General features: G+C 50.1%; 9 protein-coding genes across 9 annotated transcripts; 4 read left to right on the top strand and 5 right to left on the bottom strand.

Annotated features, from left to right (window-relative positions):
* Positions 1–521: 521 nt before the first annotated feature.
* A1O9_08301 (uncharacterized protein) lies at positions 522–1841 on the bottom strand (the record flags this gene model as incomplete). The annotated part of the gene is made up of 1 exon (XM_013402687.1): positions 522–1841. The coding sequence occupies one exon, from the start codon at positions 1839–1841 to the stop codon at positions 522–524; it is 1320 nt and encodes a 439-aa protein (XP_013258141.1).
* Positions 1842–3641: 1800 nt separating this feature from the next.
* On the top strand, positions 3642–4210 carry A1O9_08302 (uncharacterized protein; the record flags this gene model as incomplete). Its single annotated transcript, XM_013402688.1, has 2 exons — positions 3642–3878; positions 3947–4210. 2 exons carry the CDS (start codon positions 3642–3644, stop codon positions 4208–4210), a joined length of 501 nt encoding a protein of 166 aa, XP_013258142.1.
* Positions 4211–5187: 977 nt separating this feature from the next.
* On the bottom strand, positions 5188–6619 carry A1O9_08303 (uncharacterized protein; the record flags this gene model as incomplete). Its single annotated transcript, XM_013402689.1, has 4 exons — positions 5188–5347; positions 5464–5581; positions 5736–6328; positions 6417–6619. 4 exons carry the CDS (start codon positions 6617–6619, stop codon positions 5188–5190), a joined length of 1074 nt encoding a protein of 357 aa, XP_013258143.1.
* Positions 6620–7406: 787 nt separating this feature from the next.
* Positions 7407–11255, bottom strand: A1O9_08304 (uncharacterized protein; the record flags this gene model as incomplete). Its single annotated transcript, XM_013402690.1, has 4 exons — positions 7407–7815; positions 7881–8233; positions 8282–9276; positions 9395–11255. The coding sequence occupies 4 exons, from the start codon at positions 11253–11255 to the stop codon at positions 7407–7409; spliced, it is 3618 nt and encodes a 1205-aa protein (XP_013258144.1).
* Positions 11256–12178: 923 nt separating this feature from the next.
* On the top strand, positions 12179–12955 carry A1O9_08305 (uncharacterized protein; the record flags this gene model as incomplete). The annotated part of the gene is made up of 1 exon (XM_013402691.1): positions 12179–12955. One exon carries the CDS (start codon positions 12179–12181, stop codon positions 12953–12955), a length of 777 nt encoding a protein of 258 aa, XP_013258145.1.
* A 342-nt stretch (positions 12956–13297) lies between these two features.
* A1O9_08306 (sulfite reductase (ferredoxin)) lies at positions 13298–18070 on the bottom strand (the record flags this gene model as incomplete). The annotated part of the gene is made up of 2 exons (XM_013402692.1): positions 13298–17919; positions 18040–18070. The coding sequence occupies 2 exons, from the start codon at positions 18068–18070 to the stop codon at positions 13298–13300; spliced, it is 4653 nt and encodes a 1550-aa protein (XP_013258146.1).
* Positions 18071–18886: 816 nt separating this feature from the next.
* On the top strand, positions 18887–19981 carry A1O9_08307 (uncharacterized protein; the record flags this gene model as incomplete). The annotated part of the gene is made up of 1 exon (XM_013402693.1): positions 18887–19981. The coding sequence occupies one exon, from the start codon at positions 18887–18889 to the stop codon at positions 19979–19981; it is 1095 nt and encodes a 364-aa protein (XP_013258147.1).
* Positions 19982–20130: 149 nt separating this feature from the next.
* Positions 20131–21351, bottom strand: A1O9_08308 (uncharacterized protein; the record flags this gene model as incomplete). Its single annotated transcript, XM_013402694.1, has 3 exons — positions 20131–20476; positions 20527–20806; positions 20880–21351. 3 exons carry the CDS (start codon positions 21349–21351, stop codon positions 20131–20133), a joined length of 1098 nt encoding a protein of 365 aa, XP_013258148.1.
* Positions 21352–21806: 455 nt separating this feature from the next.
* On the top strand, positions 21807–26072 carry A1O9_08309 (uncharacterized protein; the record flags this gene model as incomplete). Its single annotated transcript, XM_013402695.1, has 1 exon — positions 21807–26072. One exon carries the CDS (start codon positions 21807–21809, stop codon positions 26070–26072), a length of 4266 nt encoding a protein of 1421 aa, XP_013258149.1.
* Between the last annotated feature and the right edge of the window lie 778 nt (positions 26073–26850).

A 26850-nucleotide genomic window follows, 5' to 3' on the forward strand; every position in this document is an offset into this window, starting at 1 on the left:
AGGCTCCATATGCGGGGGCTGATCAGATTAAGCTGCTTTATACGCACCAGGGAGAAGTTTGCTAAACGTGGAGAGGTCGTTGCAGAAAGCCTTGCTGCTCTCAAACTACCTATTCCACCAAGGTGTGCAGCCTTCCCGCCGTTGTCACGACATTCATCATTAAGCTAGATCTTACCTGGACCCTAAGTTGCTTTTGAGGTTGCTCAGGCAGCGATTCAGACACTCGCCGTGCTTGCTTGAACATGTTCGTCTGGAATCGGCTTTAACGCAAACCTCCGCGTGGCATGAAATAAAAGTACAAAGCAAAACAGGTCGAAGAATCAGATACTTATCTTTTATATGCCCACCGAACCTCTCAAACACAGCGTCCAATGTACTGCAGCTGCGGTGGGGAAAAAGCGACTTCATTATCTATGTCTGAGCGGAGTGGCTATAGCCTGTCGAGAGGAGACAAAATTGAATAGACAACCCACCGACCACTCTCTCCGTATTGCGCCCCAATGGAGGAGTTATGCCATCTTTCAGATTTCACTCCATTCCTTCCCCAACTTGGGGAACTCCGGAAGCTCCCACTTCGCCGTCTCATCACTCGGACCCGCCATTTGTTCGAGTTTTAAGTACGCCACTATTCTCGCGATCATGTGTAGGATCCAGATGCCAATCCACGAGGTCGGTGAAGCTAGCGACGCTGACCAGTGCCTGCCACCATGGCCTACCGTGGCAATCGGTCGAAAGGCGCTCTCGTAATTCCTCGCTCCCTGCACCACAGCTGCTATTGGCGACGAGCTATCTTTCTTCAACAATGTCCCAATTTCACCAGCTAGAATATAAGGGCCTATCAAACCCCATGTGGTGCCGTACCCATTTGCCGTCGACGAGTGTGCTGCGTCGCCTATCAGAACAACTCGTCCCTTCGACCACGCTCCTTGGGGAAGATTAACTTCCTCGAACGGTGTACAGTACAGATCATCAGCCTCCGATGCATGTCTCAGTGCCTCCGTGAATCGCTTGCATTCCCATCCGCCGTCCTCGTAGAGGTCAGCCAAAGCCGTCTTCAGCCCAGCCAGATCTCCAGTCTTCAAGGCTCGATCAACGGAAGCCTTTCTGCCATGGAACATCATGTAAACGCGTGTGAGTTCCGGGATGTCCTTTCGTGTGCAAACAATTCGCGCCACTGGACCCCCCGGCAGATGGCAGAGAGTGAAGCGGTCCGAATCTCCTGGCTCTGATGGCACGCTGAAATACGCAACATACCTCCCTAGAAAACGGCGTGGGTCAGGAGAGTTTGAGTCCAAAATCATTGCTCGTGTCTTCGAGGCAGTCCCTTCAGCGCCCACGACAAGATCAAAATCCTCCTGGCGGCCATCTCCAAATCTAACGTGGACTTTACCATTGGGATCGCTCTCGTCATCCTGCGTGAAGCTCTCGATAGTCGTTCCAAACAGATGCCGCACATTATCTCGGTTCTCGGTGAGCCCATACAGAATCCGAACCAGATCGCCACGCATGATCTCATACTCGGAGGTGATACTCTGTCTCCCACTGTTGCCGCCCGTTGTGGCCTGAAAGAATGCTTTGGTGTTGCCATTGACATCAATAAGCTGCGTGCCCGGCTCGTGAACAACGACTGCTCGCACTGCCTCTTCGATCCCCATTTTCTTCATAATCTTCACCCCGGGACCGCGAAGATCTATCTGATGGCCTGAGGTGCGCTTCTGCGGGGATCGTTCGATGAGAGTGATGCTGACGTCGATGTTCGCCTTGCTGAGTCTGCTCATCCAGTGTGCTAGGGCTGCGCCAGCAACGCCTCCTCCGCTAATGAGGACTTTGAAATCTGTCATGGATCTATGGGTGTGCAGGATATGTAGTCTAGGAAAGAGATGGAAGTTTGGAGTAAGAGTCAATTCCTTACGTGTGTCGGAAGGAAGTGTATGATATATAAAAGTATCCAACGCAGAACAGCGGGTGCAACAGGTCACTCCCAGCCCTTTGACCTTATGTATGGTGACGCCTACTTACGTTGACGGTAATCAAGTAGCCTACGGTTCCCCTGCCATCGACGGCTGCAGACCTAATTCACCCAATGACCTCTAGCCGCATACTAGTACCAAGTACTCTCTGAAGGTATTATTTCGTATCCCGCTTGTTGAAAACTTATCAAACTAAAAGAAGGGTCAAGTCACTAGATTCATCACGCAAGCTTTTGCTAACCTTTTTTTTTTAAAGCAAACGTTGGTGCCTGCGCAAGCCACCAAGCGCTTGGTGGCCGGCGAGGCTGCTGTGCCAGATCCGAAACTCTGATTGGCCCGGCCTTTGATTGGAGGTTGCGCACCTCTCGTATCCGTATTCACCAGCGCAGCGCAGTCCACGTCATGATTCATGTCGGCGTAAACGGGAAGCCCGTTGTTTGGCACCCATGCTGGTCTCACCCATTTTACTTTTATGCAACATATTATGCGAATACTTCTGTGTTTTGTGAAAGCTATGCTTGGGTGTGATGATGGTTACCACACAGAACAACGTGGTGGAAAATTTAACCTGGTTTCGTTGAGGTACCTGGTAAGGGCTGCGAGCGAAACGGCGGATTCAAGTTGTGTCATATACGAGGGAATGACGATGCGAACGGAGTTTATGATGATACGAAGCACGGTGGTCATCCTCTTCCGCCGGGACACTGTTCAGGACTGACGGGAGGTGCCAGTGCATGGAAAAAGGGAAAGTAGCCTTGTCACGTGACCGCAATTCTGTCTTCGTTTTACAACGGTATAATGGATGCTCGGGTTGTTGACAGTTACAATTTCTAGCGTAGATTGTAAATTTTCTTATTCGGAAACCTCCTGCAATGTTGTGCCGGGGTATGGAATTTGATAGTAGCCATACTGAGAAGGCGAACATGGTCCATAACAACCAGCTCAATGGTTTGCCCTTTCACAGCGTTTCGTAGTCCCTTTCGTAGTGGCTCACATGTCTAGCGAGCTGTTCGCTGTACGCAGAATATGCAAATGCCGAGAAATATCTAGGGCATTGCTCGGCTGGAGAAATACTGCCTCTAAGCAGTGGCCTCTATGGAGAAGCAGCACCAGGGCATTGTGGGTCAAGGAGAAAATGAAGTATCTCCCTCTGGGCAGCTTTTGAAGATGTCCACACTTGGCTGGACTCACTGCAGGACCGTAATATGCGTGATTCAGGCGAGATGTCCACTCCGATGTCCATTAGCCAAGATGCTGAATAGTAATACGAGTAGGGTCGAAGACCCCTTTCGGTCTAGTCCCAGTTAGGAAATGAAGCAAGCTAACGTACGAGTTTGGTCGCAGAACAGCCAATAAAACGTCGGCCTGCCCATTGTGGACCAAGAGAGGTTGTATCCAACCCTAGATGACCTTCAAGATCTGTTTGCAAGCTCTGCATCTCTCTCGAATTTGAGGTATTACCCGCGGTAAATGGGCCTTATTATGATGAGTGATTCAACTGCCACCGAGGCATTCTCCAGAAACGGCCGAAAGCGGAAGAACGGTCTGGCCAACAGCAGGTTCCCTAGTGGGCACTTGAATCTATAAAGCTGGGGTTCCCCTCTGGCTCTTTGCGACTTGCAAATCATAGTATTCGCAAGACCATATGATCATTGCTGAAACATAGACAACATGACTTCCGTGGCGATATCCGCAGAAAGAGTCGCTCAAGTCGACGCAGCCGTCCGAAAATTTGTTGGCGGGTTTCTCAAGCCGATCGATTCCACTGAAGAATTCTTGTCAAGCTATCATCCAGAAGTTGAATGGTATGATCACGCTTTTTTGATCAGACGTGTCGGACACAAAGCTGTAATTGGCTTGCAACAAGGTTTCACCCACTGCAACCAACCCTTCGCGGTGGACATCAAGGTATTCAGACTTCTTCCGTTCCTTCATCCCCCAGAGCAACCCCAGATATTAATCAGCCCGTTCAAAAGGCCATAACCCCAACCGCAACAGGCGCGATTCTTGAACAAGTATGGATCGGGCGCCACTCCAATGACCTTATTCGACCGAATGGAGACGTTGCTGTCAAAGCCACTGGCAAAGATTTCCAATGCCTCGTTTGCATGGTCTTTCAGATCGATGAGAGTGGGAAGTTCACACGAATTGATGAATATTATAACAAGCATTGGGAGGATGGTGTGCATGAGCAGGAGTACTTGGTGATGAAGGGTGCAAGCATGCAGACAAAGGTTTGAAGACTGGGTGCCGCTTAGGACCAAGGAGTGGAAGACAACAGGTTCCCCTTGTGGATCGGAGCGTAGAATGGCACGATAGAATTCACAGCGGCCAGCGCTTCCTGTGCGGCGTTTCTTCCACCAGCCTATGCCACGGTGTCCATAGTGAAAATCCTATCCTGTTAGTCAAAGAGATGGGCGTACCTTGAGCGATTCCGGAATGACGGAGCTCCCTCCACCTCACTCAGTCTGGGTTGTGGTCTGAGCCTAGATCTCCGCTTACAAAAAATGCCAGCACATGCAGCAGCATACGGCGTACACGCTCCAAAGATTTTGAATCTTCTGGCATCCGGAATTATACTGATACTCAAGGTGGAGAAGAGAGTGTAGACCGAAAAGGAGTACGTTCAAATCGCAGACTCGCCTCCGCAGAGGCTTGCAGGTGTGGTGTGGTGTCCTTTTCGAGAGGCAGAAGGGGGGGAAGGCGTCCATCGACAATTTTATGTACTTGAGGAGCTTCCTTCTGAAATCTTATTGGCAAAAAGATAGACTCTATAGGAGGTCGATGCAGTCAACACATGGACGTATGAGCTTGTCAATGTGGATTAGTACGACTAGTACCGCAACCTATATTATGTTCGATGGGTTTAGAGCAATGGCAATGAGCACATCCTTGATACAGAATTCAAAAGCTGGCTAGGAAGTTTGCCAGCGAGGAATAAAGGCTTTTGAAGTTGAATACGACTTCAAGGCCTGCATGCTCGTTCTTTCTGTAAAAGGGATCGGACCAAGGGTTCGGAGTATGACTTGGATTTCCACACCATAAGAACAACTTACGACGCCTGTTCTCACATCTATCGCCTCAGTACCTCTTCATCCCCGTCTGTTGAAACTCACATTCCAGATCAAGCGGCCCACACGTCGCCCTGCATCCTCGAGCTCAGAGAGAAATCGAACCTATAGTTACAGTTTGTCGCCCGTTCTGAGTCAATTCCTCGTCACATCTTCTCAAACGCCATAACAGCATATCTAAAGGCACCACTAGCATAGCCACTCCTCATCGCCCGGAACGCCTGAAGGAAAGCGAGACCGTCGCGCCCTTGGCTAATGGCGAATGCCCACAGCGAAGGCGACGAGATGAGTTGCCACGAGATATCCCTGTTTGCGATGCGGCGTGTTATTAGTATAACAACAATATTCAATATTCGGTCACTGTGGCAGAGCGGAACCAGAGGGTCGACGGAATCGGGCGAGGGGGAAGATAAATTACGTACCAAGTCTTCGCAACGTCGTTGCTGATGTCTTTCGGCGCGTGCAGGACAATCAGGCCAGCGGCTTCGGCGAGCTGGACGTATTCGGCTTGGGTTTTCAATGGCGGGAGGAGCATGCCGTCTAAGAGGAAAAGCAAAGCGCGGGCCAAAGGTTAGTAAAGGGACAAAAAGGGGTACGAATCCCAGAATCGGTCATGGCATGACATGCATTAAGAACCGCGAAAGACCCAACGATATCTTGCGTGTAGGGCGGGAAGGGAATGGGTAGGACGAACCTTCGATCAACTTAATATCAGCCTCGCCACCCTGGATCTCCGCCAACGCGGCATGGTCCGCCTTGAACCAGTCAGCAATGACGAGTTTCCCCCCTCCAGACCTCAACACCCGTGCGGCGTTCCTGAAGAACAGCGGCTTGTCCGGGAAATGACTGAGGGCTTCGGAGATCCAGACGGCATCGAACGAGGCCGGCTTGAAGCGAGACTCCATCTTCTCGGCGTCGAGCTCCAAGAAGCGCACTTTGCCATTCTTAGCACCCAGAGCCATAAAGGCTACTGTATCGTCGTCGTCTGAGCCGATCGACGATTTAGGGGCGGCGGATGATATCAGGGTCGGATTTGCCTCGCTTTCCTCCGCAGTGAGGCGGTTCGCGATCGCAACCTGTCGCCCGCTAATGGTGATACCCGTGACGGAGCAGCCTAGCTCGCGTGCTAGGTGACGAGTCGTGCCGCCGATGCCGCACCCGACGTCGAGAACGGTGCTGTTTGCTTGCACCTCGGAGATCGAGAGCATGAGGTTGATAAGGTTGACCTGCCCGGTCTCCTTGGTGTCCTCTGCCGATTGGAAATATGCGTGATGGATATGTTGGCCCCTGAGAAGACGAAGAACAAGAAGGAAGGCGGATTAGCAACTCAGGTTGTCATTTTAAGATGGGGCTTGTAGAAATGGCGGGTTTTTACCAAAGCGAGTAATAATAGTCACTGGCGAGCTCATAATGATGCCGTATCCGGTCTTTCAAGGCAGCGAATGACAAGTGCGCTTCGTATGTGGGCACTTCGTATGTGTCTCCGATGTGTCCTCGATTTGTGTCTTGCTCAGCCCGGACTCCAGCGGCCGGAGGAGCAACGGCATCGCCGCTGGCAGGTTGGGCGGGATCACCCATTTGTTCAAGCCCAGCAACAAGGACTCAACGGCTGATCGGTGGAATGCGTGGCACTGCAAAGGTAAGCCACTAGCTTTTGAAAGGGCGGAGAGGGGCACCTTCTGGGACAGCAAGGGATCAGGCACCCAAGCTTGATTGATCTCGGCGTGAAACTAAATGCGCAAGGCCAGCAGTGAGAAGATGTGCTCAGATATCTACGGACGGCTCACTCGTCTAACCGAAGCTCCTGTCTCCTCCGAACAGGCAGCAGGGTAGTATACTTGTCGTTGATGGGTTTATCGAAAGGGTGGTGTGTTCTGTCCTCCAATCAGTCCGAGTTTCCGAATCATGATGAATGGCCAAGATTGGGATCTTTTTGACGTTGCTGGATCATAAATTACCCAATACTGGAATTCAGATGGCCCGAATAGGCAATATCGTATTCCGACCGCAACCTCATCCAATGCAAGCCACAGTTCAGCAGCCCTTAAGATATTACTAAATTTTATCCGATAATGTCCCCTTAATTTCGTTGTTGAGATATTTCAATAGCCTTCGGGTCAGTCCAGGGAGAGAATATCACCCTATCAAGAAGCCGAAGGGTAAGATACATTGAATCTTAGTGGAAGGTCACCGCCACACTGTGCAAAGGCAGCCATCAGATACGACAGAGCAGTGGGCTGTAATGCGAAGTTATGGGAGCTTTTATTGTAGATGTCCATGTCCTATACCCGGAAAGTTGTAGCCGATATACAGACTACTGGCGCTCTCCCTCTCGCTCCCCCCTTCCGGACCAGCGAGTGAAATGTCAAGCAGCCAGAAACCTCGGGAGTCCAGTGCCGCCATAAATTGGAGTCTTATGAGCCCGCTCGAACTCTCTCAAATACAGCGCTGCAGACACATAGCAGAAACTCACTAGTTCCTCGCCGCTTCTCGCCGCTGGATCCCCCGGGTCTCCCTCTATGCCGGCTACGAAACAAGCTGCACTTCGTCCAATGCTGTCGCTTAAATCATCGCTTTCTTTAACGATGCAGCTCACGATGTACGCCAGATCTGCGTTGTAACGTTCGTTCATGCTCACAGACAAATCGTGTTGCCGCTTGCTTTGCGCACCAGTTTTACCCAGGATATTTCCAATGAAGACCTCCTGCTCACTCAGTGGTCGGGACCTCTCCGGACTGAACTCCCACGATATGTTCCGAACATAGTCTTCATACCTATTCAAAACAAGAACCGACCAATTAGCCATTGTTGGTAATATATTTTAGCGCTGGGGCCTTACTCGTCACGTATTCCTCGTGCTCGCTCCATATGAGGATCAATCAGACGAATTCCAAGGTTTTCAGCAATGTGCTTCCGCGTCCAATATAGGAGTGAAGATTTGGTGCCTCGAGGCTGACTTGATTTTTGAATATTGGAGAAAATCTTTTGTTCGTTGATCGCGCGGAACAGCTTTCCCAGGATATTGGTGCTCTCGTAGTACCTATAAGTGGGCATGCCATCCTCGTCATCGGCTTCAGTTTGTTCAGGTTCGCCAAACGTCAGTGGGTTGCCCTTTGACACGGTAATGTGTGGTCCATAGGCCATGAAGTCTGGGCGATATGGCTTAATTCTTGGCATCTTCCTGAGATCAACCTGTTATGTTTAGTGTGTACAACACATCGAGATAAGTTCTTTTCTTACTGGAATTCCACTCTTAGAAAAATCAACTGCTGTGGAGTGCATTTCTGCCAGTGTCAAGCAGCCACCTGCCAGTGTGCCTGCTGGTGACTGGTCGGCTAAAATCTTATGATTGTTAGCAATTCGACCCAGCTGATCAGTGGCCATAAATGTAATGAAGAAGTCAGTCATGTCTTCGCGTACAACCTCTCTACCAAGATCAATGGGCGTTGGCCGGGAGTAGTCCGCTGGCGTGAAGGAGCATTTTGGTCTCGCTCTAGAATCGAAGAGGATCTGATAGAGGTCCCCGTCAAGATCACCGCCACTCAACTTGCTCGGGAGATCTCTTGATCCATGTTGACTGAAGCATACACAGTTGCGTAGATCCAATAGCGGTGATTTGTATGGAACTTTCACCGCCTTTGCGATCTGAATATCTCCAGGATGAAGAGCTGGGCTTCGAGTGATAACAACGTCACCTACAATGACAGATGGCTTGCCAGCTTTTTCGACTATACAAAAGACTTCGCCCTCTTTGAGGAAGGCGGTCTCGTCCATGATACCGTGCAGGGTGTATCCATCTTCGACTGGGATTCTAGCTTTGTACTTCAAGGACCTTAGTTCAATTAGAATCGCTGTCTCCATGACTTTACTCAGAAAAGGATCATGTTGGAAGGAAAATCCCAAGTCATCGAGTCTACGGATGAACCAGGGCAAGTTGATACGATCGCCAATAGCGTGGCGTTTGAGGAAGTCTGAAGCTAACTTGGAGCTTGACGTAGTTGATTGCAACCGGCGGACCTCTCGATCTTGATGGTAGAGAAAGAATTCATCTTCAACACCCATATCTTCCAGAATTTTAATGCTTTGTTGATTCAAATAGTATGGGAGGGGATGGAAAGCACTGTTGCAGATCTCAATGTCCAAGGAATCCGAGCCTGGAAACTTCATCATAGAGGGGCGAAGACAGAGAGAATCTCCGGTAAGCCGACTATCAAGAGCAATCATTCCTTTCGCACCTGTTCAAGACATCAGTGGCTTCTCTTCAGAGAATGTTTGCATCGTGATGAGCATTCTGGCCGAGTGCGAAGAGAAAACGCGTGGAACCAAAATCAAAAAACTAATCGCAATGCTTACCACCATATCGAATCTGAAACAACACAGGCCTCTCCTTCTTCGCAGCTGGCAAGCCAGACCAGATCTTTTGCAGTACTCCTTTTGAAACCGTTCCAACACCATCACTGAAGAAGCGGCCGTTGCGTTGTATATCGGGGATTTCCTTTTGTACGCCAGGAGCAATTGTGATTGCTGTTGGAGTCTCCGAAAAGGCTTGTCCAATCCTAGCGGCGCATTTTGCAGGGCAACGAATGCGTGAGAAGTCGCCTAGTCCTTGAATGAGCTTTCCATAGAAAAGTAAGCTTCCCTGATAGATGAACGGAGCCATAAACCAACACGATTGGGCGCGTAGAGAAGAATGAGAGAATCCTAGAAAGGAGAAACGAAGACCAAGAATGCTGATGCCATCATTCAATAATTTCTTGAATCGCCCCTGGAATATTTCATCATTTGATATCTGAGCGTTGTAGCGTATTGGCTCGCCATCTTCTTCACAGAACTGAACTCTCAGGAAGAAGTCGTGGTGATTAGGATATTTGCGAAGAACTCGATTGTTATTCTCTGGCTCTGGACCTGAGAAACAAATTCGAGAAGGGGTGATACTGACTTTGTGAATGCAGGCAATGTTATCGGAGTCTATACGCTTGCGGTAGTCTATTTCACCGTCCTTGACGCGAGCCTCATTGTCTCTAAGGAGGGACGTCAAGGCATCAATGGAGAAAACGTTAGGGTCTGCCTCGAAACATCTGTATGGCAGTTGGTTGAATAATTTGCGTATGATGGCTACACACGTCTCAAGGTTGCATCGGCGTCCAAGCCCCTGTATCTCTGGTAGAAGAGCCAATGTTGACTGGGGTGACAAGAAGCCTTCGCTCGCAAGTTTCTGCATTTGAAATTTGACGGAGTATGGAAGGATTGAAGCTTCAAGTGCCCGAAGGAGCGGAGCCATTTCTCTTTGAAAGGATGTTGTCGCAAATTTGACCATGATGTTCTGTCGAACGGGCGGATTGAGGCCACGTGCATGGCCCAAGGCTTCCATCTGGGTATTAACATTAATTTGAGCCAGGCCAACCTGATAGACGAGACAACTTCCCACGATCACACCATGTTCCAGATCAAGTGCGGGGAGCCTCGTTCGATTTTCTGTTGTTCGTCGACTATTGAGGTTCATGCTTTGGATCATAGGTAGTAGATCTGTGACGGATGCAGCACTATTTTGGGGATGGTTCGGACCAATGCGAAAGAACATAGGGGCTTCATTACAGGTAATCGTTATCGCAGGATTAGGAACGCCACTGAGAACCGTCTCTTGCACATTAGAACAGAGGAGATCAATTCGTTGTGATTTATCCGTCCTGATGATCGTCCTGTTCGCTGTGAAGCGGATGGTGCCTGTAACTTTCCACTTCCGGTATGCGATGAAGATTGGCTGCGAACCCTGAAAATCCCAAACACCGCATGATATCGAATGCACCGGGAGCTCACTCTGCGACTTTGGAGCGACACTTGGAGTTGATTGTCCTTCTGAAGGGTTCGTAGCCTTTTTTAGCCTGTTTTTGGCCTCCATCTGCAGGTTCTTCAGCGCCCACTCGTCTGGAGACTTTCTGCTTCGACTACAGAGGAGCTTAATGCCATTGAACATGATATCTGTCCGCTCAGCAGGGAGGAAATCACGGCCTAGGCCGTTACTGATCCGACCATGGCGATCCAAGAATTTCTCAGCATCCTGCACTTTGAGAAAGATCAAGAAGCAGAAATTCTTCCCTTTGCGTTTCTGACAATCCCAGGCAAGAACTCCAAGCTCGCTCAAGATAGGTCGAAAACAGTTCTCCAGCTGCTTTTCCGTGGCTCGTTCAGGTACCCCGCGAACGAAGACCTCCATTGTGCATTAGTAGTACTTGAAATAAATAATGTGAAGGAGGATGCGAGAACGAGGGTGCAAAAACAATTCCTGGACTACAGTTGCCCGTGCAGTCCACGGCTCTCCCAACAGTCGGCAATGAATTGACAGTTCGTCGGGTTACACGGAGTCACGGAGATACGGGCAGGTGTACATATTGCGGCACGCTTCTGGATGCAGTTGACTTGTGCCCTGCAAGAAGACAATGATTCAATTAATGCGGGAGAGGATACGGCAGCCTACAAGTAGGTAGCCTCGACTGAAGCAAGGCTTTGAATGGGATGAAAAGAAGGATGAGGTACGGAGCTGGACTTTGCCTACCCAGGCAGGTATGGGTGACGCCAAGACTCAACTAGTGCGTACTAACTCTACGAACATGTGACACGCTAACAGACTTTGGATGCTAAAACACTGTACCAATGGCCAGAATGCCTCCTTCATCGATCGGTGAGAGCTGCCCAAAGTCTATGTCAACAGTCAGTATTTATCAGTTAAATAGTGACTAAAACTAAAGACCGGATTTGACGTGGCTCTACTCAAGCACTTCTGGCAGTCAAGGGAATCCGTTCCACGTGCTCTCGGCAAAGATCCGTGCCTAGCCTTATGACGATCTCAACTTAGCCATTCCCCAACATCAGTCAATTATTTAAGTGGTCATGTCCGTTTTCACAAGGACCATGCGTGGTGTGCATCTCATTATATTAGTCAGATGACTTCGTGGTAGATGGGAGTGAGTTAAGGACTCCCTTGCTTCGGAAGCACACTGACCATCGTTGATGTACCCCCACCATCGTTCCTTGAGTGTTGAACAAGGAGGGCGTCTCTTTGCCCATAAACCACATACCCTACAGGAACCTGACCAATTCTTCCGAAGGACGCTCACAAAGCCAGGATCTAGTGACATGATGGGCGAAGCCACGGGTGTTTCGATGGCAACTCTGACTCGCACAACCGCAAGCCGACAAACAACATCAACCCCTTCGAGCAGTACCCTAGCAAACGGCTCGCCGCGCCCCATTACCATCTTCGACCCAGCCAGACAGTCTCAAATCAAACAACTGACCGCCCTGCAGCAACACGTCCTCTTCTGGGACCGCGACAACGACGGGATAATCTACCCTCTGGACGTGTACAACGGATTCCGCGCCCTCGGCTTCAGCATCATCTTCAGCCTGGGCAGCCTCCTAATCCCGCTGTTCTTCTCCTACGCCACGAGCATCACACAGTCCTACATCCCAGACCCACGGTACCGAATCTACGTGTCGAGCATCCACAAGGCCAAGCACGGGTCCGACACTGGCATTTACGATGTGGATGGACACTTCGATGCCACCCGCTTCGACGCCATGTTCGCCCGCTACGACACCACCCGCTCCGGCGGCTTGAGCGCGCACGAGCTGTGGACCATGTGGAAGAAAAATCGCTGCGCCGCTGACCCGGCGGGCTGGTGTTTCGCCTTCATGGAGATGTGGACTACCTGGTTGCTACTGCAGCAGGACGGACGAGTGTGGAAGGACGACTTGAGGGCTTGCTATGATGGGACGCTGTTCTGGAGGATTGGTGAAGGTTATGAGATTGGGAAGCCGTGGCAGAAGGGCTATGGCGTGCGAGATTTCCTTGAGGGTATGTGGTATGGTGGGACGTGGAAGAATTGGGAGTTCAAGGGCACGAAGACGAGGTAGAATATCCTAGATTCAAAGCCTGGGGATCTGGTACGACACAAATATCTAACCAGTCAGGAGGACAAGGCTGTCTGTCCAGTTAGAGCGACACATAAAGATAAGAAGGGGAACTAACACTTTGGAAGGTAGATAGATATGCTATTTTGTTGAGTGGTAATATTTGTTGATTAAATCTGTGCAAAATACTAGCATAGAGAGCCACAAAAATACAAAGTTCTTTTTCCGCTATGCAACGATTGATATTCATGACCGCCCACCAGTACATAGCTGAAACCAATTTCACCGGAACGAGCGGACTCACTTACCACGTCCTTGCTCTCAAGGGTCGCATCGACTCATCGTTCATTCCTCATCGCTCTCCTCCTCAGCAGTGCCCTCATGGAAATACTTGCCCTCGGTCGTCTCATTAATAACACCCGCCCGAATCGTCCAGTCACCAAACCTCTCACCCGCATCTCTCTCCTTCGCATACCGACTCAACAAGCCCTTCATGATCTCCAGAATCTCGTCTTCCTTGATACTGCTCCGGTAGAGCTTATTCAGGCGCTGGCCGTGGTACCCACCACCGAGATACATGTTGTACGCGCCGTAGGCTTTCCCGACGAAAGCGACCTCGGCCACCCACGGTCTGGCGCAGCCGTTCGGGCAACCCGTCATGCGCATCACGATGGAATCCTGGCTCAAGCCGTTTTCCTCCAGGCAGCCTTCGAGCTTGGTGATCAGCTCCGGCAGGTACCGCTCAGACTCGGCCATGGCGAGGCCGCAGGTTGGGAATGCCACGCACGCGGAGCTGGAGAGGCGGAGGGCGGAGAATTGTGTGTTGTCAAGCTTGTATTTCTTCATCAGCTCGACGATTGCGGGTTTGGCAGCGTCGGTCACGTTCGAGAGGATCAGGTGCTGGTTGCCAGTGAGGCGGAACTCGCCGGTGTGAATCTTGGCGATTTCCCGGAGGCCGGTGCGCATGGCGAACTCGGCTGTGTCCTCCACGCGGCCGTTTTCGATGAAGAAGGCGAAGTGATTCAGGCCTTTCTCGTCCTTCTGCCAGCCGAAGGTGTCGATGTTGGAGTCAAACTTGAAGGGGCGAGGAGCCTCGAATTTGATGTTCAGTGGGTCGAGTAGCTCCTGCACCTTAGCCTTGTACACCTCATTGCCCATGTCGTCCATCGTGTACTTGAGACGGGCGTGCTTGCGGTTCTTCCGGTCGCCGTTGTCACGTTGCACGAGCATGATCTTCTCGCACACCAAGTGCGCTTTATCGGCTGGGACATAGCCCATCATGTATCCAGTGCGCGGGTAGGTCTTTTTGTTGTTGTGTGTCACACCCATGCCACCGCCCGCGAGGACGTTGAACCCTTCGAGGTGGTCACCCTTGCGGATTGCAATCAGGCCAATATCGTGGGCGTAGACATCCGTGTCGTTGTGTGGAGGGATGGCAATCGTGATCTTAAATTTTCGAGGAAGATAGGTGGGGCCGTAGAGGGGTTCGAAATCCTGAACGGCATCTCCTGCAACCTGGGTCTTCTCGCCCGTGGTATCATCCTTGAGCCAAATTTCATGGTATGCGGAGGTCGAAGGTAACAAATGATCCGAGATCCTTTGAGATACAGCGTGGACTGCTTTGTGATAGTCGGACATGGTGGGTAAGCTTGAACACATGACATTTCGGTTGACATCGCCACACGCTGCGATTGTTGTCATTAAGGCCTTGTTGATTGCCTGCATTGCTGGCCTAAGCTTGGATTTGATGACTCCATGGAATTGGAAGGTCTGTCTGGTGGTAAGTTTGATCGTCTCATTCCCATGAGCAGATGAGATCGCGTCCATCTGTTGCCACTGCGAAGGTGTAGCAACGCCTCCAGGAAGTCGACATCTGATCATGAAGGAATAAGCAGGTTCAAGACCTTGAGCCTTTCGTTCATCTCTCAGATCACGATCGTCTTGCATATAAGTACCGTGGAATTTAGTGAGTTGCTGGTCCGGTGCGGAAATTGCACCGGTCGAGGTATCCTCTAGACCTTCCTTGATCGTGCCTCTAAGAAAGTTCGAGGCAATCTTGATGTCCTCATTGGTAATCGGCGGTGGCTCTTCGGGCAAGCCTTCGACATTGTCCACATTAAGCGCCTGCCACAGTCGGGGCTCCCATTCTTGGTAGCCTGTCTGATAGGTGTCGGGGTCCTGGTCGTCACCCAAACCAATAGGCGTCAGCAGCTTGCCACCTAAGAACTGAAGTCGTGCATCAAGATCCTTGCCGGGTTTGTTATAAAATATCTTATCCTCCTTCCGTGGCCAGTAGTGGCTGTCGCCGAGCGAAAATACCGAATAATGAAGGTTGGACAAGTCAACATCGGCGGTGTCTTTGATAGCTTCCCAGAAAGCACGGCCATTCTGTGGGAATTCGCCCTGCCCAGCTGTACTTGTGACGAAAACGACGTTTTCTTCGTTGGCTAGATCCTCGATAGGATAGTCGTCCATAGCGAGGACCAAAGTCTTCAATCCGCGAGCTTTACCACGGTTCCCTAATCTCTTCGACAAGCTTTCAGCGTTGCCGTTGTCTGAGGCGAACAAAATTGTCAAGGGTGCACCATAAAGACCTTCCAACATCTCCTCATACGCATCCTTGGCTTTGCGTTTCTGGAGCTTGCGAACTTCGGAACCATAAGATTCAGACAGATTTGCTGCAAATTGTGGATGGCGGTTCATCAGCTGCGTCAATTGGTTGTCGCGTTTCAAGAACTGTTCTAGTTCCTGTTTGATCCTTTCAGAATCCAGATTGAACGTCGGTTCACCTTTTTCCTCGTTGGACGGGTCCCAACGGTAGAGAGGCCAGTAGCCAAGATCAACGGCCTTCTTCGTTTCCTGTAGAGCTGTTAATGCGGAGTCGTTCTCCTTGTTGTATGGAAGATATGCAAGCACAACCGAAGGGCCATTGAACTTTTCGGCTTCAATCATCGCTTGCAGAACCTGGGTATAAGAACTGTAGACCGCAACTGAAGCAACATAAGCGTTGCCAAAGTTCATGGCGTAAAGACCAATATCTTTCTTCCGCCTAAGAGAATCCGCTGCTACCTGTTCGGAATGTGGTTCCGAATCGATGATAAGCACGTTTACGTTGGCTCCAGACGCTAGGACATGATGAACTCCAGAATTGCCAAGATCATATGACCACGCGTCAGAACCAATCAACCATTGGGATTCTTTGTAGAAAAAAGCCTTGTTATCGAGGAGTCTCCCTGCGAGTGAGGATCCATCATTTGCCAACCTGGCGAGGACTTCTGGAGCAATTTCATTGGCCTTGACTGGATCTGCTGCATTCAAAACCCATCTTGACAGCCATTGCTTTGGATTCTCTGTGATAAAAGCCTTGCTTCGGGCAGCATCTTCGGCCTCTTTTACAAATTCCTGCCGACGCTCAATCCGTGCCAGGAGTGATCCAAAGCCGAACTCGGGAGATGCTGCCAAGGTTGAAGAAACGCCAGCATTCTTTTGATTCAGGGCATTGGCAATGTAAAGCCTGCCGCTGAACAGTTGGTCGAGAATTTTAAGATAAGCGTTTTCTAACTCGGGTTGCTCAGGTTTGAAGTTATCAACTTGGGGGCCCCTCTCGGTCCCGATAGTCAAATTCTGAATGAGGAGAGGGGTGGCTTGAGAGTGACCTCGACGTCTCGTGTGCTTTCTAGGAGTTGTGGGTGGTGCCAAATTCTGGAAAATCCCGCGCAGTGCCTGCAGAGCTGTGGCGGCATCAATTTCACCTAGTCTATACTGGACCAGGGAGATAGGGCTCTTTTCCCCGTCCGCAGGGCTTAAACTTGAGAGTATGTCGAGGAATGAAGGGCCCCATTTGGTAGTCTTCCTCCTGATCTGCTCGAGGACGGCGATTCGCTTGATTGTGGAAGGTATAGAGTCGAGAAGAACAGAGCTACCAAGCCAGGGTCTGTAAAGTCGAGCTGTAATCATACCAACATTTGTTAGGTCGGCCGGTACATCATCGGCATCTAGCACGTCAACAAAAACTCCTGTTGATCCGAAGATGAAGAGAGCCGCTTCAGCGTCTGGTGGGCCCGAGTACTCAATAGCAGAATAGCCGCGGCCAGTCGCGCGTTCAATCGCTGACCAGATATCCGTCGCGTATTTATGTATATCTGTCGCATTCACAGGCCTAGAGACTGGCGTTTCGACTGTGGTTGCAACTGAAGATGGAGCAGTGCTTTCAGATGAGCTGTCCCGCCGAGATGATCCACCTGAAGAAATGTCGGTCGTGCCGTTGGTAGAAGACGAGGCAACAAGAGGGGGGAGTAGTTCTTGTGTCTCCCCTGAGGGTGTCTCCACGGATAGTACTTGCGGTAATCCCAGATCCCTTACAATTGCAGACCTTCCATTGCCGGCGTAGAGAATGTCCTCAGCAGATTCTGTGTGCGAAGGCTGTGACCCAAGGGCGTTACCGAGGACAGACTGAACTAGATCTCGGCTTTCGATTTGGATCGGAGTATCTTGCAGCGAATTGTTGGGGTCGTAAAAATGTAGAACGCCCTTGCCGCTCTTGATGGCCAAAGCATGTGCAGTCAAAGCAATATCTTGCGCTTCCTGAAGAGTCTCAGACTGCAAAAATATAAAACCAGATTGGCGGACAGAGCTGATCTCGGAAAAATCTGGATGAGATGTTCCGAGGGCCACGTGCAGGACAACTGGGTATTGTGCAAGCTTGTATAGATGTGGTACTGAATTCAACAATACTGATGATGGAGCCGTCGCTGACACTAGTTTACCAGATTTGAGAGCCGTATAGGTGGAGAGCAGAGGATCAGCATTTTGGCGAACTGGAATGATCTCAGGAGTGGTCTTGGATACAACGTTCTTTGCTTTGTTTGCGGAAAACCGGCCAAGGTGATGGGAGAATTCAGACTCGGTCTTGAGCGCTGGTTGCACTGAGAGAATGACATCGCTGGCTAAATAGGCGATCCTGGCAACTGTGAGAGCAAAACGGTCAATAAAACAGGCATCTCGGGGTGTTTGCTCACGGCGAAGCTACGCGAAGCTCAAGCGGGGAAACATTTGCTGGGATTGCGAGAGGAACGACTTGAACATACCAGCCTCTGCGGGGCTTGAGATTGACCCCATGATTGATGCCTATACACTCTGAGAAAGGGAGAGAAAGTGATAAGGAAACAGGAAGCAACAGAAAGATGTGAGATGGCAAAGGCTGCTAGAAGAGCCACGGCGGCTTTCAAGAAGAAATCGACAAAGTAAAAAGCGGAGAGGTCATTCATCAGACTCCAGGTGGCTAGCCGGTGCTATTGCAAATATTCCGCAGTTCGAGCGTCTGACTGCAATACTGTAGCACATCCACCAGAGGCTCGATCACCAGGACAATGGCCTCTGGCCACGAATAGTAGTTATTTCCATCTGCCAAACCCAGCCCAGGAAATTTTCCTTCTCGTCATTCATTCCAGACACCTCATGATTGGCTGCTGGGGCGATGGCGACATCGATGTTGGAGAAGAGAAGAAGCGGAGGCCACGCCGGACGAGGCTCGGAAGGTCGGAGTTGGGAGGGGGTCGCTGGATGGGACTATGACTGAAGTACTCTATACTTTCCTTGCCGATTAGGGTTATCAAGTGAGTTAGTCTATTAAGCGCGAAGATTAACCCACGACTCCCCCACTGGTAGGGGGGCAATCAGTGGCAATACTTATTTATTTGGATTAGCTCAGCTTCCCTGACTGCCGAATTAGGCATCACGCCCTTCTTCCGCCATTTACCCGGCAGGCGCTAGAGGCTACTAACTAGATAGGTAGTAGTTGGGCTCTAGCGATGAGCTGCACGTGACTACAATTGCGTCTCCAACTCTCTCAGACTTTCAAAGTCCCAATGTCACCAAAAAAATACTCCCCCCCACTTGTCCTCCTGACCCTGTTTGAATGCAGGCCAGCCAAAAATGGCCGACGACGACGACGACCCTGTGGTCGCTTCATACGATGTCTATCTGACGGAGCCACTCTCCTCTAATGAATCAAATACCTCCAGACTCTTCCTCCTTCAGTATCCTGCCCATAGACCCTATTCGAAGCCGTACAATGCCGCTCGAAACCAGACTCCTTCCTCCCTCCGATTGAAATCTAACTCTGGCTTCGTCGAGGTTGACGTTCCCATTCTGCTGCATGAACATTACAATGCCGCTGCAGGAGAAAAGTATGGAAAGGCTATGTCTGAGAGCCGTACCAAGCATGCTGGTGGTACCTATGGCCTTGCCGGAGGATTCACATCAAGCGGTCATTCTAAGCTGAGGGATGCACCGCAACAGGATGATTCGCACGACTCATGGCCAATTTTACAGACGCAGACATTAGGCGGGAAGATAGTGGCTCCCACTGCCCGCGACCCAATATATCTTCTCGGCTGTTTCCGTCATAACCAGATCCACCTCTCTCCCCTTGACGCTGTCGTGCAAATGCGTCCGCAACTGCACCATATCGATGCAGAAGAGGAACTTGGCCAAAAGCGCTCTCAATCCTCGACTGGCCCTGCAGCTGCTAGGCAAAAAGCTGGGGCAAATGGAGTGGCAGTGAAAGTCGAGTCAAAGGCTATTGAGATCAAAATCAAAGATACAAAGGATGATCCCAAGGATCGAAGTCTAAATGAAAATGCGAAGATGCTTCGTGACATACAGGTTGATTATTGGGACGAGCACGAATGGATTGATGAAGAGGATTCCGATGCAAAAGAGGCATTCCACTCACAGCTACACCTTTCCCTTTCCGGAGCACAACACCCTTCAAGGCTAAAGAGTAGCATTAGTAATGGTGACTGGCTGGACAAGATGAGTGCTCCAAGAGAGGATGGGAAGAAAGGGTTGCTCGCGAAATTGAGAGGCCGAGAAAGAGAGCGTGCACGAAGAAAGAAGGCAGAAGAGGAAAAGCGACAGCGCCAACGAGAGGCTGTTGGAGTGGCTGCCAGTACCCATGGCCTATCGATGGATATGAGTTCGGATAGCGATCTAAGCACCCCAGAAGCCTCTGATGTTGGACACTAGTTCTAGAGATTGATACCCTGGTTGTGAGATTACTGCATGGCGTCGGCGTCCTCCTGCTACCAACACCTACTGGCGTGGCGAAGAGAATGGGTCGGTTACTAGTGGAAATTGAATTTCATTGTGTCTATGAAGACTTACTGATGACCATGTCAATGGAATCCTGCTTTCATAATCATCTGAAATATCTTCAGGTCCTCCTTTGCATCCTTGGCTGTCGTTTTCACCGATTTCCCGTTAGCCACCATGTCGTAGAGTTCCTTCATTTCCAAGGTATATGGGTCTTCGTACGTTTTCCGCACGACTGACTCTTTGTAAGTACCATCCTCATTTTCACGGACTAAGAGGGTGACAGGTAGCCCTTTGATGTAGGGCGTATCATAGACAACCCTAACAGATTTTTTCATGCTATATACCTCGATGTGAGCGTCAAACCGGGGTATATCGTCAATGCCAGACTCATAAGTAACAGAGAACCCAGGATATTGAAACATAACACTAGAAGGTTAATCAGCCTGCGAGACAGCCAGCGTGAAGTGATAGCATACTTCCAGAATGGGTGGCCCAACGAAGCACCAACGATGCCCTGGGGCATGCCAAGCACCTCCCTCATGGCTGATAAGTCGTGAGATCCCAAGCCTCCGAGCAGCCGCCACATCTTCGTGGCCTCTGGTGTTACGGGGACACCACAGTCTACTGTAAGTGCTTGGTTGATGATATCATCATGTCTTGCTTTCTGGTCGTCGACCGCTTCAGGGCTGAAGTCGGTGAATACCTTGGGGAATGTGCCAGACTGTGACACGAAATGGATATTTGGTCCTATGATGTCTGAAAGAATAGCGGCATCATGTTCAGCAAGTTGACTTGCTGATCTCATCATCAAGCTACAACACGAACATACCTCTCACCCGAGCATAGAGAACCTTGTCCATCCCTCCGACCTCCTGTAGTAATTCCGCAAACGCTGCGGCATACCTTCGCATGTAGCCGACCATAACTCTACCTTTCGACTTCTGCTCGGCGGTAATGATAGCATCTGCATCTCGCTCGCATAGCGCCATAGGCTTCTCGACGAAGACGTTCTTGTCATGTTTCAGTGCCTCGATGACGTGAATCGCGTGGTACTCGTCTGAGCTTGCGATGAAGACTAGATCCACGTCCGGTGAAGCACAGAGTTCACTCGGTCTCTGTGTGGTCTGAGGAATGTGATTGATGACTTTTTGAGCACTGTGTGCGAGCGAGGCTGGAGACACGTCGCAAAGATAAGTAATGGTGAAATAATCCGATAGAAATCCCAAATTGCTGATGTGGGCGACCTGGGTGACCTGCCCACAGCCGATTATGCCAATCTTGATTATCGGATTGGTGGACATGATGAGCTCTTGGGCAGGCGCTTAAGGAGATTGCTCGTGTTCTGGGCAGTGAGAATGTCGATGAGACCTATTGGTTTTCTCGCTTAAGAACGACGCTTACGTGCCTTGTACTGTACATGCCAGGGTATATTGATACTACTCGTACGGGTCGATACGGAGGAGTACAAGCACCAGTATAGTATAGTGCTACTAGTCCTCCGTATTCATCCTCACTCCACTTCCGCGGACATTCACGTGGTACGCTAGACTCGAAGCTCTTAAACTTCTTTCGTGAAACTTTTTTGGCTGTCCCTGAAGAGTGCATCAGTTCTGTCATTGCCATCATTCCTTCCTGTCCCTTCACTTCTCTTTGTCCTTCATTTGCATCAGTTTTAGGGCCTGTGATGTTTGTTCCACTCATATTCCTACATCCAAGTGTACACTGGGCCCAGTAGTCCTTGTTCGGATTCGCTGAAATGCTCACGCGAGCAGCTCGTCGCCGGCATGCTCTCCGTTACATTCAACGAGCAGCAGATGGTATCCAGTTACCATGGCTGTGCCCTGCCCTCACACAGCCGTACTCAACTCTCCCGCACAATACCTCGAGACCATCTCGAGCGCCAGCGCCGCGTTCAAACTTCACGCCTGCACAACGGACTCAACTTCGACATCTAGCTTCTCCAGCATCCGCCCCGGATCGTTCCAGCCCCGCCGATGATTACATACCCTTTTCATTCGGCAATGGAAGCTTCCATTCTCCGCGCGACCCTCGGCTGCCTCATTTTTCTGCTCTCACTCCATTCGACATCAATGATGTCCTTATGTTGGACAACAGTAAAGCTCTCTCCGATGAGCCTGCGTACTCGGAGCGCCCGAATGGTTATAAACACATGAACATAGCTGAAATGGAGGCAACACTGGATGCCTGTTTACACGTTCAAAGGTGGAGCAGGGCATTTACCCTCCTCTCCCAGCTGAGTGTCCTTCTTCAGAATAACCAGCAAAGGCTTTTGGATATCCATAACAGGGTCTTAGGAGCGATGGCCGAAGATCTACTACGCAATCAAAACTACGAGCACGCGCCACGCATCAATGACTGGGTTGAAGTCGTTATGAGAAAGGCTAGTGTGAAGCCGGATGCTCACACTTTTGCGTTGAAATTAAAAGTTGCTCTAGATTCTCTACATGGTTCTAAAAGAGATCGGACGGTGCAGAGATACTGGGAGATGACAAAACATTATGGGTTGGAAAGTGAGGTCTACAGTCTCCGAGATATTCTCACTGAACGTGACCTGGGGAGCCTCTCGGAAATCTGCCCCCATGAGGTGAAGTTGCCTCAAGATAAGCTCTTGGCAGATACCAACCTCCGAGTGAGTGCAGTCAAATCTGAAAAGCATGCAGAAGCTGGATTAGAAATCCGACAAACGGAGCAGAAGGGATTAGGCCTTGCCACCCTGAAAAAGACCATTCGTGCCTTGTCCGCCCAAGAAGCAGCCTCACAAGAGGTTGAGCCTGCGGAAGATCCTCTGTTTGCTCGACAAAAGAAATTGGAAAGAGAAGGTTTTGAAATCGCCTTGCAACGATGGAAAGCAGAGTACAAAATGAGAGCCACTATTGGTGCAGTAGACCTCTCTCACGGAATGCGAGGCGGACTTCTCTGGATTTGGCATGAATCGCTGGCTAGTAAGATCACCAAAGAACTAGATCTGGTTATGAAGGCGGAGTCAATCACCGGCAGAAAATCAGCACAGGAAAAACTGCGACTCGAGTATGGACCGCTTCTAGCATGCCTGCCTCCAGCAAAAGTCGCTGCCACATCCTTGATTGCGATAATGAATATTTACTCCAGATCCGGTGTCGCAAACCCTGTCAAATTGGCACGCCTTGTGACTGACATCGGACGAGCTATTGAGGATGAATACCACGCAGACACTATGGCCCGGGAGTCTCAGGCCCTTCTGAAGGCGCACAAGAAAAGACCCAAAGACCTGGGCGAAGAATGGCTGGACACCAAACCTGTACAGCTGTTCAGGCGTTCTGGGCACCATAGTGCGAAAAGTTACAAGTATGGGCGAAATTGGACCAACGTTCAACACGCCAAGCTTGGAGCAATTGTCTGCGAGCTTATGTTCGATGCGGCCAGAATGGAGATTTCGAAATTGAACCCGACGACTCAGAAATATGTTTCGATTGCTCAGCCAGTTTTCTCTCGCGCAACTATTTGGCAAAACGGACGAAGAATCGGAATGGTGTCTATGCTCGAGGAATTCGCTAAGCTCTTGATATCACAACCGGCCGAACATGTTGTAGCAAAACAACTGCCAATGATCTATCCGCCGAAACCATGGACGGGCTTCACTGAAGGCGGCTTCTTGGAATCGAAACAACCTTTTCTTCGCGTGAAAGGCCATGAGATTGCCCAACGACAATACGCAGAAGCTGCAGCGGATAGAGGCGACCTCGACCAATTGTTTGCTGGAATTGATGTCCTCAGCAGGACTGGTTGGCGTATTAATCAACATGTATTCACTGTGATGGTGGAGGCATGGAACAGCGGGAATGAGATTGCAAATTTTCCGCCACTCGAAAAAATCTTCCCCAAGCCTGAAGCCCCAGGACCAAAGGCGACCCCAAAGGAACGGTGGCAATGGTTCCAGAATCTGCGGAAGGTTGCGAATGAGAAAAGTGGTATTCACTCGGAACGGTGCTTTCAGAACCTGCAGATGGAAATCGCGAAGTCATATCTGAACGAGACGTTTTACTTGCCTCACAATATCGACTTCCGTGGGCGTGCTTACCCAATCCCACCTTATCTAAATCAAATGGGTGCTGATAATTGCCGGGGATTACTGTTGTTCGACAAGGGTCGAGAGCTCGGCTCTGAGGGCCTGCGATGGCTTAAAATTCACCTTTCCAATGTTTACGGCTACGATAAAGCTAGTTTGGCCGATCGAGCCCAGTTCCCGATGGATCACCTTGACAAGATATATGACTCAGTTAGAAGGCCATTGGATGGGGAACAATGGTGGCTTACGGCAGAAGATCCATGGCAATGTCTTGCAACTTGCTTCGAACTTACAAATGCCCTCGACTCTCCAGATCCAACGAAGTTTGTGTCCAGACTGCCGGTCCATCAGGATGGTTCTTGTAATGGTCTGCAACATTACGCCGCGCTCGGTGGAGATGTTGCTGGAGCAAAACAAGTTAACCTTGAACCTGGTGACTTGCCTTCTGACGTTTATACTGGAGTCTGCGAGCTAGTCAAGGCGGCAATAAAAGAAGACAGTGCTCGGGGTCTTGATATCGCAAAACGACTTGAAGGCCGAGTCACGAGGAAGGTCGTCAAGCAGACGGTCATGACCAACGTGTATGGGGTCACCTTTCTTGGAGCAATGCGCCAAGTTCAGAAGCAAGTCGAAGCCTTGATGCCTGATCTCGCCAAGGATCAGGTCTCTGGAAAAGCTGCAACATACATTGCAAAGAACATCTTTCGTGGCCTCGGTACTTTATTTACTGGTGCTCATCAAATTCAGTACTGGCTTGGCGATTGTGCGAACCGCATCAGCTCTTCGATATCTCCCTTTCAAATGGACAAAATGTATAGTGAAGCATATGGCATTGGTGATTCTGTTCCTGAGGGTCAGAACACGGATCAACGGCAAACCAACAAGAAGGAACGAAAAGAGTCCTTGGAATCTGGAATGTTCCGCACAAGCGTCATATGGACTACCCCTCTCAAACTTCCAGTGGTTCAACCATATCGAGTGAACAAAACCCAGTCTATTCAGACCAATCTACAACACATCTCGCTTGCTCAGCCGAGTGTAGCAGATGTGGTCAACAAACGCAAGCAATTGCAAGCATTTCCCCCGAATTTCGTCCATTCATTGGATGCCTGTCACATGGCCCTCTCTGCTTTGAAAGCCAATGAGCGTGGTCTTTCGTTCTCAGCAGTTCATGACAGTTTCTGGACTCATGCTAGTGATGTCAACACACTCAACACATTGCTGCGTGAGGCATTCATTCAGATGCATAGCGAAGATATTGTGGGGCGATTGTTGGCAGAATTCCAGAAGCGCTATGAGGGACACTATTACCTAGCTCAAATCAACAAGTCAAACAAGTTGGGGAAAGCCATTACCGCCTATCGGAAGCAAATGGCTACTGAAGGACTCCTACCCCAAGGACATGGCTATAAAGGCATCGCGGAGAGACGCCATGCAGAGTTGCTCCGCGAAGTTAGGAAAATGAAACTGATGGCCAGTGAAGATGCTAAGGAAAGGGAAGAAGGCGAGAAGATGGTGACCGCTGCCACCCTGTTCAAGGAGATGGATGGGGAGAAATATCTTTTCAGTCGCAATTCACTAGGCGAAACAGCAATTGGTACCATTCCTGACAACGTGGACGAATCTGTTCTTGAGCAAGCGATGCACTCGGAAGATGCAGTGGGTGATGTCAATCTCGTACGGACACTCGATCCACTGAACGATTCGGTCGCGGAGGTGGATGAGGAGGAGGATATGGTCGAGATAAATACGTCGGCCGCCTCCCACATTGAGGATCCCCTACTGGATCTGCATCGACGCAATGCTTTTGGAGACAAGCTGCCCAAAAAGGCACAGTCCAAGAAGAGTCTCAACAACCAGGTTTGGCTATGGCTCCCATTGGAGTTCAAGGCCGTGCCCAAAAAGGGTGAATTTGACGTCCGACGGCTGAGAGACAGCACATACTTCTTTTCATGATCATGTATTGATGGGAGACGGATTTTTATACGCGGCCAGGCGTTGAGAGAGTAAGCGCGGAAGGTCTGAGTACAAAAAGAATGCTCGCGTGGTTCGAGATGGGTCGAACATCATATACGTTGGAGTTAGACCTATATCGGCCACCGGGTGGATTGATGATGGGGCCACAATATTGCCCTCTATCATTGCACCGCATTGCACCGACGAGAACATATGTGAATGCTCCGTCGTGTTGTCAATGGAAGGACCATTGATTGCATTACTGGCGGTCGTGTAAGATGCAAGCAAGATTCTGTCTTGCATCAATGTACAAACGATATACCCTAATGTATCAATAGTGTTAGAAACAGGAAACCCAACACAACCTCTGTGTCTGATAAGGAATAAACCAATCGATTCGGTTTGAAAGATTGCCTTCCCATGTAAATCTGAGGCCAACTTCGATTTGGTGCTAATTAAGGCTGTGCAATCGGCACGAAGACTAGGCGTTTCAAGGAAATACTGTAGGTTGAATAGCCGCGTCGACACAACCCCCTTGGGGCCCCTGAGGATCTGAAGACTGGGATTCCCCCTCAGCTCATTAATTATCCATGAAAAGGGAATATTTGAATCTCTAGGCCACAGTGACGACCTTCTCTTTTACAGAGGTCCATAGGGGAGCATAGCTACGCAGGGAAACCCAAAAGAGACTCGCTCGAAATAAATTCCCTCCTTGATCCGACGCAGATCTCATCTCTGCTATCCGGATCATCCAGAACATACCTCGCCGCTGTTGGCG

Source organism: Exophiala aquamarina (assembly GCF_000709125.1).
Source record: "Exophiala aquamarina CBS 119918 chromosome Unknown aczIA-supercont1.7, whole genome shotgun sequence".
In the NCBI taxonomy this organism is placed as follows: Eukaryota; Fungi; Ascomycota; class Eurotiomycetes; order Chaetothyriales; family Herpotrichiellaceae; genus Exophiala; species Exophiala aquamarina.